The sequence below is a fragment of the Medicago sativa genome, chromosome 4, assembly GCF_051527215.1.
Source record: "Medicago sativa cultivar Bolivia chromosome 4, Bolivia_mono, whole genome shotgun sequence".
NCBI classification, from domain to species: domain Eukaryota; kingdom Viridiplantae; phylum Streptophyta; class Magnoliopsida; order Fabales; family Fabaceae; genus Medicago; species Medicago sativa.
Window position 1 is genome coordinate 79,045,406 of NC_140752.1, and position 14,431 is coordinate 79,059,836.

Here is a 14,431-nt window from a genome sequence, read left to right on the forward strand (position 1 = left end):
GAGTGGGAAGCAAAAGTCCTCCTTCAGAGTAGGAGGCGCCTTCCATCAGAGTTGGAAGTGTAAAATAAAAAGTCTTCCCTCAGAGTGGGAAGCAAAAGTCCTCCTTCAGAGTAGGAGGCGCCTTCCATCAGAGTTGGAAGTGTAAAATAAAAAGTCTTCCCTCGGAGTGGGAAGCGCCTTCCATCAGAGTTGGAAGTGTAAAATAAAAAGTCTTCCCTCAGAGTGGGAAGCAAAAGTCCTCCTTCAGAGTAGGAGGCGCCTTCCATCAGAGTTGGAAGTGTAAAATAAAAAGTCTTCCCTCAGAGTGGGAAGCTCGCCTTCCCTCAGAGTGGGAAGTGCTATTAAAAAAGTGCTACTACTACGACATCAACGAAATCTACAAATCGACAAGTGCCCTAAACGTCAAAGGCTCTGGCAAGGTGGAAAATCTGCAAATCGACTCCATTAGAAAAACAAGAGAATGGAAAAATAAAGTCTCCAAATCGCCAAACAAATGAAGGTCAACCGAGCCGACAAAAGTCGCCGGAACATCAACGCCAAATGTTGAGAATCTGAGGTGACACAGTCACCAGAGCATATAAGAAAATAAGCACGACAATTCAAAATCGTTGAAAATCGCCGAAGCATCAAAAGTAATAAAATTGTTTATGTAAATCTCCAAAACGAATTCGGCAAACAAAATCGACGCAAATTTAATGAGGAATCGCCATAAAGAAGTCAACTCGTCACGACGTACAAACCACTTCGCCTTGTCCCAAGACTCGTGCTTTGGGGGCTGTGAGAGGTCGACCTATAAAACAATTCGAATATATACTCCCTGGGGGTCTTCGAAGAAAACGTAAAATCACCCTAGGGGGACTCTCCAAGTTCGGACAACAACGCCCAAAGGCACATACGTACTAAAAACAAAACATTAAGCAAATTCAAACACTTCGTCTTGTTCCAAGACTCGTGCTTGGGGGGCTGTGAACCACCAAAACCTTCCTAAAGACTTAATGACCTCTAGAAGGTCCAGTCCCATGTTGTCATCACTTCGCCTTGTCCCAAGACTCGTGCTTGGGGGGCTGTGAACCGTCATAATATTCCTAAAGGCTTAGAAGCCCTCCAGAAAGGCTCTAAGACCTCCAGAAAGGCTCAGGCGCCCTCCAGAAGGGCTCCTGAGACTCTGGCGCGCTCGCCTTGAGGCACCGCCCTTCTAGGCTTTTAGAAACCTCTAGAAACCGCCTAAAATACATAAATACCCCTGTTGCTTGGGAACCAAGCAACCGAAACCCAAGCCCACGACAGGCTATAAATACTACTCTTGAGAGCATTCTCGGGGGATCTAATCATCAGTCCAAACCCTAGACTCCTAGTATTCCTTACCGTACTTTTCTGCAAGTACAACGTAGGTTATCAATTATAAACACAAGCAAAAATAGAAAACATCGAGAGAAAGAAAGAGAGAATACGAAATTTGTTTACCTAGTTCGGTCCAATACTGACCTAGTGTGGGGGAGAGAGTAGTCCTCCGTTTCACTATAATGATGAGTAACTTTACAAAGAGATATCAAAGGGTTACAAGAATTAGTCTTCAAACCTAATTCTACCCAAAGTCACAATCTCTTCCCGTGATCAAGAGACTCAATCCTAATAGTGTTTTTCCAAGGTGAATCACTTCCAACCCTAGTGTTTGTTGCCAAGAGCAAACTCTAGTTTTTGTGTTGGCTTCTAAAGCCTTGGTTTTGCCCCCTTCTCTCTCAAGGTTTAATTATAGTAAAAACATCCCCCATAAAATTAGAACAAATATAATCCAGCCCATAAAAAATACGTTTTATTTTTATGATGCTGACGAAATCGGGCGCCGTTTTCCTCCATTTGGCCGCCAAAAAAAGACGAATGGAAAGGCTCAAAAACTGATTTTGCTACTTCGGCCGCCGTTTTGATGCTTCCAAGAATCACTAATTTTGAGTCATGCTACAACAGAATCGGCTAGTCATTTGTTTGCGATGTGTTCAAAGACAATTTGGTTAAAAAAAATTCAGGACAGACATGGAAGCAACTTTGTCATCAAATCATGAAGTAATGTCGAAGATTGTTGAAGAATACCCCCATAAGATCAAACATTTTGGCTGTCTGCAGAAGAAAGTCATGATGCAGCTATTGAAAAGAGAACTATTTTGGTTGAAGCCATGAGCCAATATCCAATCTCTTTTGCATTCGTAACTTTTATTATCTTTCGTCTTATATTCAAAAGCATTTTGCTAAAAGACAATGCACAACTTGATTCTTGATGGTACACAATGCACAACTAATATTATTTTTTTGCTAAGAAAATAAATTTTAATGATCATGGTTTTCTAAAAATATACATTTGATGTCGCCTTCCCTAGGCATACGATGCAGACAGGCTGAAGTATGTGCATTAGAGGTGTAAATTAAGTGGTGTAATATTCAAAGCTCATGCTGTTTGGTACCTTATGCAATTTGGTGATTTTTTATCGCGCGGCCTCCACACTTCTCAAAGACCCTGTATTTTGGACTTTAGGTTCCCGATGCGTAAAAATTACTCAAACCCTAAGATTCTCATTTGCGAGGCACATATCAACAAAATGAAGAGAAACTTTTCCAATTAAGAGAAAATATACCCTTTCAAATTCAATCTCATATCCAAAATCAAATCTACATTTTTTAAGAGTTAAGAAACAAACTTTAATTATGAGCACAAACTTGTTTATTACTAGGAACACATTTTTATTTAGTAATTGCATCTCCATATGCTTGTTTATCTTATAAGGGAACATAGTCTTGAGTATTACTTTTGACCATAAAATTGAGCTGGAAGGCGAGGAGTGAGAATGACTTGCAAAGGAGAAGCTTTGATGTTGGTCAGTCCACTTTGTTCAACCATATCAACTGATCCTCCATCTTGAGTCACTATGTCAAACCCATGCAACAAAGTAGCAAGTGCTATTTGCATTAGTTGAAGACTAAATGAGATTCCAGGACATATTCTTCTACCTGCACTAAATGGAATCAATTCAAAATGTTGACCCTTAACATCAACATCCTTGTGTGTTGTGAGGAATCTCTCTGGTCGAAACTCCAATGGATCAGGATATAACATAGGATCTCGTTGAAGTTGATAAATATTTGTCAAGAGACGTGTGCCAGCAGGCACGTGATATCCACCCACGGTACAATCCTCGATGGACTCATGAGGCAAATTCATTGGTGCTGGTGGGTACAAACGCAATGTTTCCTTGATAATTGCTTGGAGATACTCTAATCTTGTCAAATCTAATTCAATATCCATAGTTTTTTCACCAATTTGTGCCTCTAATTCATGTACAGCCTTGTTCAGGACTTCTCGGTTGTTGAGAAGTAAAGATAGTGCCCATGATAATGTTCCTGTTGTAGTGTCTGTACCAGCTAGAATTAGTGTCTGCAAAATAGAACGACAACAAATTTTTATACCCTTACACTTTAGTAGATAGGAAATAACCTAATATTAATAGTTCTGGAATAAAAATATCCATGATGCAACCCTTTTATCTTCGTATTGTGCAAGTATTCTAACAACTAGATAAAAAATTGTAAAGTAATGACTGCAAGTTGAGATTGTAAGTAATTTTCCAAACGAAAATTGACCAAAATCCCAAATCCCGTTTTGGATATACAAAGGACCAAAAACATTTTATTGATCATCAAGAACAATTTTTATCATACTTGATATATTTATCGAAACATTAAGGGTTTCTTAAAGAAACCAAGAAAAATAGTGTTATGACAAAATTAAAAATATGTGAACTTTGAATTCAAGTCGACAACAGGGACGGACCCACGTTGAAGGGTTTGTGTGCCATGGCCCTCACTACATTTTGTAGTTTCTCATGTCCATGAAATTTGTTCACTAGCTAGCATAGTTACATTGTTATTATTTTTGAAAGAAACTAGCATAGTCATATGTAATATTGTAAGTGTAATAAAATATATATGATAATTCCATTAAAACATTCTAAATATATAATAATATATGTAAAAAAAAACTAACAAAAATATTTCATGCACCATCCGAGCACTATTATAAGCAAAAATACATTTTTTATATTCATTGAATAAATGACGTACCTGGTCTATAATATACACATACATCATGTATTGAATGAATTTAAAATTTTGATTTTGGCTTATAATAGTGACCGGATGGTGTATATAATATATTAATTGTTAGAAATATATATACACATGACCCTCACTATACGATATTTCTGGATCCGTCCCTGTCGACAACAATAAAGAGTTTGAATTGAAGCTAGTCAAAACAAAAGTCAACATTTTGACAAAATGACAGATCATCTACAACAATAAAAGTCATCAAAAAGGGAAGAAGTTTCGACGAACAATGTAGGCTCGACAAGGAAAGGCCGGCTGCAGCAAAAGTTGAGTCATGTGTCTCAAGTCTCAACCTACAACGTGTTTTTTGCTAATATTAGACTAGTAAAAGAATATAAATGCCACGAACGTGACCAATTATCCAGTTCGACAACTATACGCCAATGACAGCAAAAGTTAAAGTGTATGTCTGCTTTAAGCATATTTTTTAGTGAAAAATAATTCAGCAAAGATAACAAGCAGTTTGTCACCGAAGAAGAAAGGGTCATATACTTAATTGGGGGCTTCTATGGTGAAGTTGCTTTTGTGACTTTTTTGGAAAAGTCGCTTATGTGGCTTAATGGGAGAGTGCCACGTGGATGTCTTTTTAAATCGGTTATTTGGAAATACGATTTTAAAAAGCTTTTGTTTTATATAAAAAATATTTTTTAATTTCTTTTTTATTTTTATTTTCATGTTTTTCCCTTAGGATTGTGTTTCCTGCTCTGATACCAGGTTTGGTGTGGGGTTTTTAGCGGAATTTTTTCGAACTTCGTTTAACATTTGTTCGATTTTAGTTAATCCTTGAAAAGGTTTTAAGAGTGTTTTAGCTCTTTGTTTTTGTATCTGAGTAAGATTTTCTAAATCTTCTGTATCTCTTAATAGATCTTCAATATATTCTATATGATATATAACAAATTCTCTAGAATTGTAAAGAGTTTGTTTGAAAACAATTCTTTCATAATACAATTCTATTTCAGAGACTATGTCTTCTAGCCTTTTCTTAAAGAGTCTTAATTCTGTTATAAGATCTAGTCCAGGCATATCTAATTGTTGATTCTCCAGCGGAGGTTTTCTTGTTCTAACATTTGATCAGTTTTTATTTGTTTTAACATCTTTTCGATTTTTTCTAAACCTTGAAAGGGTTCTAAAAGTCTTTTTGCCTTTTCTTGCTGAATACTTGTAAGAGTATTCGAATCTTCTATTTCTTCTAATAAATTAGAAATATAACCTACATGGTAGATTATTAAATCTTGTGAAGCAAAAAGAATTTGTTTTAATATAATTCTTGTATTTTGATAATTTATTTCAGAAATTATTTCTTCTAGTCTTTGCTTATAGAGTTGTAACTCTGTTTTTAGATTTAATCCAGGCATTATAGATTTTCAGCAGAATTACCAGCGGAATTTTTTCGAGCTTTATCTTTTTCTCGAGCTTCGTTTATAAGGTATTCAATTCCTTCTAAGCCCCAAAAAGGTTCTAAAAGAATTTTTGCTCTTTTCATTTGAATCTCTGTGAGATTTTCTTGCATTTCTTCTACCAGACCTTCAATTAAATCTATATGAGATCTCATTAAAGTTTGAGCTTTATATATTATTTGTTTGTATGATATTAGATCATAATACCATTCTATATCACTTACTAGATGTTGTAACCTAGTTTTAAAAAGTATTAATTCTGATTTAAGAGTTAGACCAGGCATTTTGACTTTTTATAGTCTTTGATTAATCTTATTAACCTGTATCGATAGAGTTTTTATAGAATCATGCAGATCCTTAAGCTCTTTTTCTCTGCTTATTTCGAAATCCTTTCTAGGTGGTTCGAATGAGGATGAAGTATCATCTTCAAATATGGTTTGAGAACTTAATGATTTGTTAAAATCTTTTTGATCTTTGTTTGGTGATGTTATTCGAAGACTTTGGCTTCTAAACAACGGTTTTTCTGTTTCTTCAAACATATTCTTTTCTGCTTCTATCAGAGAAAAACTATTTCTCGTGATATCTTTAAATATTGGTGTTTCCAAAGTAATTAATGGTGTAAATAACTCATCAATATGAATTGTTTCTTTTCCTATGAATTCTATGCTATGATGTGAATTACTCAAAGCATAATTAATTCTGTAGTAAATTGTAAAAGGATGATTACCTTCTTTCATAAATGTTGAATCTTTTAGCTTATAATGAAAAACTATAGATTTATTCAAATCTATATCTTTTAGGGATAATCCCATCTGTAGATTTATATCAAATTTTATCTTTCCATATTTTAGATTACAATTTCCTTTTGCAATTACTGCTTGTTTTTTATTTCTAATTCTAGAATCTTCTAGAGCTATTTCTAGAGGTGAATCAATACCTTTCATGAAGGTACTTTTGATTAGAATTTGAATGGTTGATATATGAATATAACCAATCTTTTTTCTCTCGTTCTCAGAAAATTTTCCAAGTCTTTTATCGATTTGTTGTTTATCTATAGTTGATATAACTATTTTTCCATTAGTTGTTTCGATTGGAATTGCTTCCTCTCCTACCATTATTCCGAATTTTAGAATATTTTTTCTTGACAGAAATTCCTTAAGTTTACTAAACTTTCTTTTAAAATTTTCTTCAGCAGTTAAAGACAAATCTGCTTCTTCAATTTTATTATCTATTATGCTATCAGCATGATAACTAGATGTTCCTTCAAAATATGAAACTTCAGACATATTTTATAATAATTTTGATAAATTCATACCTGATTTTTCTTCAGAAATATGAGTTGTTTTGCTTCAGCAATCTGATCTTCAGCAGTTTTTTCTGCTTGTATTGAGTTTATCCCAACTCAGGGCGAATTCCTCCAGAGTATTACCTCAAGAATTCTCAACTATAGTGTTTTACCACTATAGGACCACTAGTTCTAAGAACTAAGAGGCAAGCTCATATCAAACGATATAACTTATATTGCTTCAAAACATGGTGATCACAAATGAGCTTCGAGGCCCTTATTTATAGGATGAGAGACTCACAAGTTGGCCTTCATAGTTGGCACAACGTCTCTTTCCTTTACAGCACACGGAAAAGAAATGACATGACAGAAAGAAGAAAACGACAAAGAAAATTATATTACATAATTGCCTTAGAGATAAGGCTTATCTCTAAATGGGTCCCATGCCCACTAATTTTCTACATTTTCTTCGTTGTTTGGTGAGACGTCACTGTCATACAACGATTCTTTGTCTGCCACGTTTTTTATGTCTTTTGCACACCACTTGCATTGGTGTCCTTTGTATTTTTGAAAGTGTCGGCAACACTCCTGTTGGATCGGGTCGGGTAGACGGCCCAAGTCTGCTTCAAGCCCACTAAAGTTTTCTTCGAACTTTAGAATTTGCTGAAGGTGTTCTTCTCTTGCTTGCTTCCTTGAGTCACTATAGACTAGAAAGCTTTCCTTTGCAGTAATTACCCTGAAGTTTGGTAATTTTACTCCAAATCTGATGAGAGTATCATAGAATTTTTCCATTTGATGCAGAAAACATTCTGGTCTTGGATCTACATCTCTTCCATCATTTGTTGGATATGAATGATTTGAAATGCCAATTTTGATTAAGTGTCTGGCTTTAATAACTTCATCGTCTTCAAACCATGGATAAGTTGAAGTAAAAGATAAAAAGAACTCTTTACCTTTTGCGAAGCTATTGTTGAACTTATAAGCGATTTCGCCTATATCTTTTGGAAGAAGTTCTAGTTCATGAATTTTTCTTCCTGCATCTTCTTGAAGATACATTGTTTTAATCATTCCACAATCATAGAATGATCTGACTAATTCTTTTCCTATGCCTGGGACTGTTACAGCTTTTACTTCTATCCCGTTGTTGCTAGGATAAAAACATTCTGTTTTTAACTCTTCTGAGTAGTTGGTTAACCATCTCCAGTTTTTGTAGTAGTCCCCAATGGTGACTTCTTTAACAAATTTGCTTTCTCCATAGATAATTCTATCTACAGATATTTTCTTCTTAGTCTCCATTTTTGATGGCTGGACTATATTGTTTGCTGTTGCAACTTCCTTGTAAACAGCGTTGTAGGCTGTTTTTGCTTCTTCAAGGGTCTCATACCCTTTGTATCTGACATTTTTGCCGTTTGTATGTAACTTTGTGGTTTCCCAGTTCTGGTAGATACCTTTCATAGGTCCATCAAAAATTACATAAGCTTTCTTTTTGCCTCCAAGTTGACTGTCAATTTTTTGGCTTGTTTGTTGATCAATGGGTTCTTTTTCTTTTCCATTTTTTCTTTCATCTTCTTCGACTTTATCAGCCCAAGATGTTTTTGGTAAATCTGCAAGGGCAGTTGTTGGGGGTTTCCATCCTTTTGGTTCTATTGACTCAATTGGGATTTTTGACTCTTTTGGGGCTGAGTATTTTACATAGTAGTTGAATTTTCCAGAATCTTGACCAAGCAGATCCCAGTTTTCACTATTTTTAGATTCTGAAACTGTTGATGTTTCTTTTTTACACAGTTTTTCAAGGTTTTGAATTGTTAATATCATCTCCCCCTCTTCAGAAAGAAGAGTTTCTAGACGATTTTTTGCAGAGGCAATTTGCTCCTGTTTTTGTCTGAGAGAATTCTGTAGCGTCTTTATAGCTGCTTCCATTCTCTTGTCAGTGCATCTGCAAAGCAATTCTTTTCAGATTTTATATATTCAATATATGGGTGAAACGGTTGAAGTTTCATCTGCCATCTTACAAGTCTTCCATATTTATAATTGACACGAAGGTCATATTTCCAAAATCCAGTTACATATTTGGAATCTGTTCTTAATAAAAATCTGGTTGGAATTAATTCCATTTGCCATTTTGTTAAAACTTTAACACAACTTAATGTTTCTAATTCATGAATTGGATATCTTGTTTCGGTATCTGTAAATGATCCGGAAACATATTTACAAAGTAAAAGATCTTCATCTTTTATCTTATTTTTAATATTTTCATAAGAATAATCAATCTTAGTATCTTTTGATACTAATTTTTCTGATGAATCAGAAAGTTTGTCTAATTTCTCTTTCGAGCTACTAGACTTAGCGTACTGGGTTGCTCCAGTATCTTTCATTCCTTGTTGATGGGTTACATCATCAACATAGTTTCCCGAATCATCAAGATTCAGTATCGCTTTACCATTAGGTAGAGCTCTCATACAACCTGCCCAGGTTGTTTTATCAGCATCAATCTCAACAATTAAAAAATCGTTTTCTGTTGGATTGTATAAGCTGGGTAAAACTTTAATTTTTCTTTTAATAGTTTTTACAGTTAGAGTATCTTGTTCAGTCCATGACCATGGAACTTTCTCAGATATCTTTTTCTGTAAAATCTTTCTTTCAGTTGCCAGGTTTTTGAAAAATCCTTCATTGGCAATATAATTCAAACATCCTAAAAATCTTTTCATCAGGAAAAGCCTGAATCTTTTCCTGAACATGTGGAGATAAATCGAGGGTGCCATTTTCTTTAAAAATAAGGCCCAAATACTCGATTTCTTTTTTGGCTAATTGTGATTTCTTTTTTGAAATAACAATTCCCTTTTCTGAAATTCTATTTAAAACAATTTCTACATCTTTAAGATGTTGTTCTTTAGTTCCTTTTGTAAAAACTAAAATATCATCAATATATGCCAAACATATATGTTCTAATCCTCTAAGAGCATTATCCATAAATCTTTGGTATATAGATGGTGCTTGTTTTAGTCCAAACGGAAGGACATTCCATTGGTAATGACCTTGTGGACATGAAAAAGCTGTTAAAGGCTTAGTTTCTTCTGAAAGTCTGATTTGATAGTATCCTGATTTTGCATCAAAAGATGAAAACCAATCACATCCTTTTATTTTTTTGCAAAATATAATCCTTTCGTGGTAATTTATAAGAATCTCCGATTGTAGCATCATTGAGTTTCTTATAATTTATCACCATTCTAGCTTTTCCTCTTTTTATTTCATTGTGATTTGTCACATAAAAAGCGGGTGCTGAATGTGGACTTGCCGATGGAGTAATTAACTTCTTTTCTTGAAGTTCTTTTATATCCTTTTGAAATTCTAATTTATCTTGTACTGAATAAGGCATTTTATACTTTACATTAATCTCCTTATTAGGATCTCGCAATTTGATGGTAACAAGTTCATGATTTGTATTTTTCAGATTATCCAAAGGATCTTCTGAACATACAGCATCAAGTTTTTGTTCTATTTCTTCAAGATTTAAAAATAATTTACCTTCTTCCCAAATACTCTTTAGGTTTATAAGATTTTCAGAAATTAATTGAATAATCTCATTTCTAGTTATAATTTTTGTTGTTATAACTTTTGTTTTTTCTTTGGGGTTTGCTAAATTTTTCCAAAGTAAAGAAATAGTTTTAACATTTTGCACAAATGGTGCATATAACTTTAAAAAGTTATTTCCAATGATTAAATCTAATCCTGAATCATGGAGATAAATTGTTGGTATGAAGAATTCATGACCTTCTATAGTAATTGAGATATTTTTCAAAACAAACCATATTTGATGTTTTGACTTATCTGCAACAATTATTTCTTTGGGTTTTCCTAATCTTTCCCAATTTCTTGATATGTTTCGTTTTCCAAAACATAATGTTGCGCCTGTATCTAAATAGGCTAAAATCTCCTTCTTACGAAGTTTTATTTTAATAAAGGTAGCACTAGGGTTTCCTTTACTCAAAATCTTGGTTTTGCTCATCTTCGGAATCTGTACAAAGTTCATAGAAACTTTGTTGCTCCCAATCAGAATCTGAGTCTGATTCTACTGGTTCATAACCTATTCTATAGATCATGTTTAAAACTTGTTTCTTTTCTTTAGAAACTTTCTTTGGACATTCATTAGCATAATGTCCTGTTTCATGGCATAGCCAACATGTGCATGTTTTTTTTACCTTTAGGACAGGTTTTATTTTTTCTAGGGTACTCCCTTTTTCTTCTATAGAATCTTTTCTTCCTATGTTTCTTTTTATCATAGGAAAATCTTTTAAATTTCTTTCTTCTAGGATATTTTCTTCTTTTCCTAGTTTTTTCACAACCATATGCTCCAATTTTTCCTTGGATTCTATCGCAGCACAAACCTATTCGTGCATCTCGTTTTGATTGTTTCTTTAGGCATTGTTCTTGCATCCAATTTCTAAGGATAGAAATTCTAGCTCCTAAAGTATCTTTAACCGTTCCTGAGGATACTGCACTGTTAAATTCATTTTGAATTATTTGAGACATAGACATGGGTAATTTTTGGTAAAATAATTCGACAACCTTTTGGTTTTCTCTAGTGTCTTTATTTAAATCATAATATAATTGTGAAAATTCACAAATATAATTTTCTATGTAACAGGGATTACATATGGATAAATTCATTATTCTCCATAATTTTTCAGTGTTAAAGGCGGTATTTGAGTCTACCGTATCTTGCCATCCCTTGAATTCATTTAAAAGCCATTCAAAGATTTTATTGATCATTCCCATACTGTTTTCTGCAGTTTGTTCTTCTTCAGGTTTTTCGGCCAGAAATTTATATGCATTACCTTCTGTTCTACACAAAAGATAATTAAAAATTTGTTTTGGGCTTAGACCTTTTAAGTCGCTATCTAACTGTATCTGGATAGTATTTTTATTATACCAACTTCTTATGGTTTGGACAAGATTGTCAACACAATCAATATTTAAAATTCCACTTCCATCGTTTACACTATGTTTGGGAATATAACTCATAGGAATTTTTTGGTATTTAGCTTGGGAAAATTCCCTACGGAATTCTGCATTCCAATTATAAGAGGGTCCTCTTTTTGTTCTTGAGCTTTCGCCCATTTCTAATTGTTCTATTTTAACAAAATTTCCATCGTCTTTTGAATCATCATCAGAACTAAAGTCGTAGACAAAATCTTCTAGATCTTTAGGTTCAGATTCTTCCTTAATGGAATCTTTTTCACTTATGTCTAAAGTAGCCATAAGTTGATCTAATTTTTCGAGTTGATACTCTATATTTTCTTCTATACTCATTTCTTATAGTTAGAAAATAGAGTTTTTTCAAGATCTTCAATCTTTTCCTTATTCTTCCCCCCTTCTTGAAGAGAAAGGTGTTGTTTACAACAGTTTTTTATTAGATAATTAATCATATCAGTGATATTGTTTAACTGAGGATTAAAAGAATGATATATATGAGGATATTTATTATTCTCATTTTTATTATAACACGGAAAATCTTTTTCCATATTTGCCCAAGTTTCATGGGGTCTTTCTAATCCTTGCTCATAATCTTTTGTAAACAAATTATTTTGTTTATAGATTTGAGGTAAGGTTTCAAGAAAAGAAATCTGTCTTTCAAATCTCTCATTTAACTTCTTGGTTTCGTCAAGCAAAGCTTTGACTCTGGTTGTGAGTGTATTATTTTCTTCACTCATCTAGCTATTTCTTTAAGTTTATTCCTTAAATCTTGAGCTATTCCTTTATATTCATTATATAAAAAATGATATATAGTTTCATGGGTTTCATATAAATATTTGTCTAAAAAATATTCAGCCGTTGTATCACACCATCTAATTTGTGCTTTAACTAGTGTAATATCTTGATAATTTGGACATAATATAAAGGGTTGTAAAATACATTTCCCTGTTGGTCCTTTAATAAATTCCATTTTTATTTAGACTTTTAAAGCCGGTTTTTCACAAACTGATTTAAAATTTTTTGACTTTATTGGAAAAGTCATTTGGGTGACTGCACCGTAGAATTTCCTTACTTAATTTTGTGAAGCCTACTCTTAAACCACAAACAGATCAATTAGCTTTTTAGAACACTATGTCTTCTTGGTCTTTAAATTCTTTCAACTTTCTATAATTTCTAACACTTTAATTTTTCTCGACATTTAAGTTCAAGTGACCATCTAAGAATTGCTCTTCAATTCAAGTCTTGTTTCTTTAATTTGCTCTTCACCGGTTAGCATTTCTCATTTTCAAAATTACCCTACACATGTGAGTCTACCTATTAACTTGTCCGAACTTCGGCAATCTCACTAATTAACATTTATTTGTGTTCTGGATTTTATTGATTTTTCTATAGGATAAAAAATCATGGTAAACAATAGAAAAATAATTTTGATTGAGTAATTATTATTGAATGAGAATGCAAATAGATACTACTACTACTACGTACCAGACATGTTGCTTTGATTGTGGTATCAGCATCACGACCCTCAACACCTTGATCATCAACTTTAGAAAGAAGCACATCCATGAAGTCGCGTTGCGTTCCAGGAACATTGCTACGTCTGTGTTGATCAAGCCAAACAGTAGCAAAGTCATCTAAATCTTTAGCAGTTCTCTTCATTTCCTTCTCTCTTCCATCCAAATCCAACCATCTCAAAAACGGCATGGCATCAGATATACCAAACGAACCACTAAGATAAAACAAGTCTCTAAGTGCTTTTCTAATCCTTTGATTCTCTTCCTCGTCACCATCAAAACGTTTTCCCACCACTGTTCTCAACATAACATTTATAGCTATATCTCCAAACCATTTCTTCATTTCTGTTACTCCATTTTTATTTTTTTCTGAACTTAGCCAAAAATTGTAACTCTCTTTCATTGCTGTCTTCACTTCAGATTCCATCACATGCTTGAGCATCTTTATTCTATGGGCGGAGAGAGCATGGAGGGTTGCAATCTTTCGCACCGTGCGCCAATAAGAACCATAAGGACTGAAACCTATTATGGAAAAATTATAGCCCAAAATTTCAAAGGCTATAGATTTGGGACGAGAAGCAAAAGCTCTATCGTTTATGGTGAAGCACTGTTTCACCATTTCATAACTGTTGACGATTAAAGTTTTGTGAATACCCAAACGAATGGTGAAGATGGGTCCAAATTTTTCTGCCATGATCCCTAAGGTGACATGAGGTGGCTGAGACCCACCTAAGAGGTGGAGGTGGCCGATTAAAGGCCATGCTCCGGTGGCTTCCGGTGGTGTGTTTGAAGCTACACCACTACTGCTGCTGCTTTTGATCCGTAGCCAAAAGAGAAGGAAGAGGAACAACAATGTAGCACAGATCGTAAATGGCAGGGTTGAAGCTGTGAACAGATTATTCATCTTATCTTTGGGGTGTGTAGTAGATTTGATTTGATTCTATAAGCAGGGATTGAAGATTAGATTTGATTTGATTATTCACACTCGTCTTAGGTAATACTATAAACGTGAGTATAATTAATTAATCCATCTCAATAATATATTGTCAATTTGGCTATTGATAACTTAAATTTAGCGTGGATTTCCACCATCTCCACATTCCTAT

At 33.8% G+C, this 14,431-nt stretch overlaps 1 protein-coding gene across 1 annotated transcript; it reads right to left on the reverse strand.

Moving 5' to 3' along the window:
- Positions 1-2,583: 2,583 nt before the first annotated feature.
- On the reverse strand, positions 2,584-14,431 carry LOC146932304 (cytochrome P450 CYP82D47-like). Its single transcript, XM_085703953.1, has 2 exons — positions 13,297-14,431; positions 2,584-3,424 (listed from the first exon to the last, which is right to left on the reverse strand). The coding sequence occupies exons 1-2, from the start codon at positions 14,227-14,229 to the stop codon at positions 2,795-2,797; spliced, it is 1,563 nt and encodes a 520-aa protein (XP_085560079.1). The 5' UTR covers positions 14,230-14,431; the 3' UTR covers positions 2,584-2,794.

What these genes read in the sequence shown, in the direction of transcription:
- LOC146932304 (XM_085703953.1), bottom strand. Translation starts at nt 14,229, where the DNA reads ATGAATAATCTGTTCACAGCTTCAACCCTGCCATTTACGATCTGTGCT. An exon ending in CAATCAAAGCAACATGTCTG is followed by an intron (nt 3,425 to 13,296) that starts GTACGTAGTAGT and finishes TCTATTTTGCAG; the next exon opens with ACACTAATTCTAGCTGGTAC.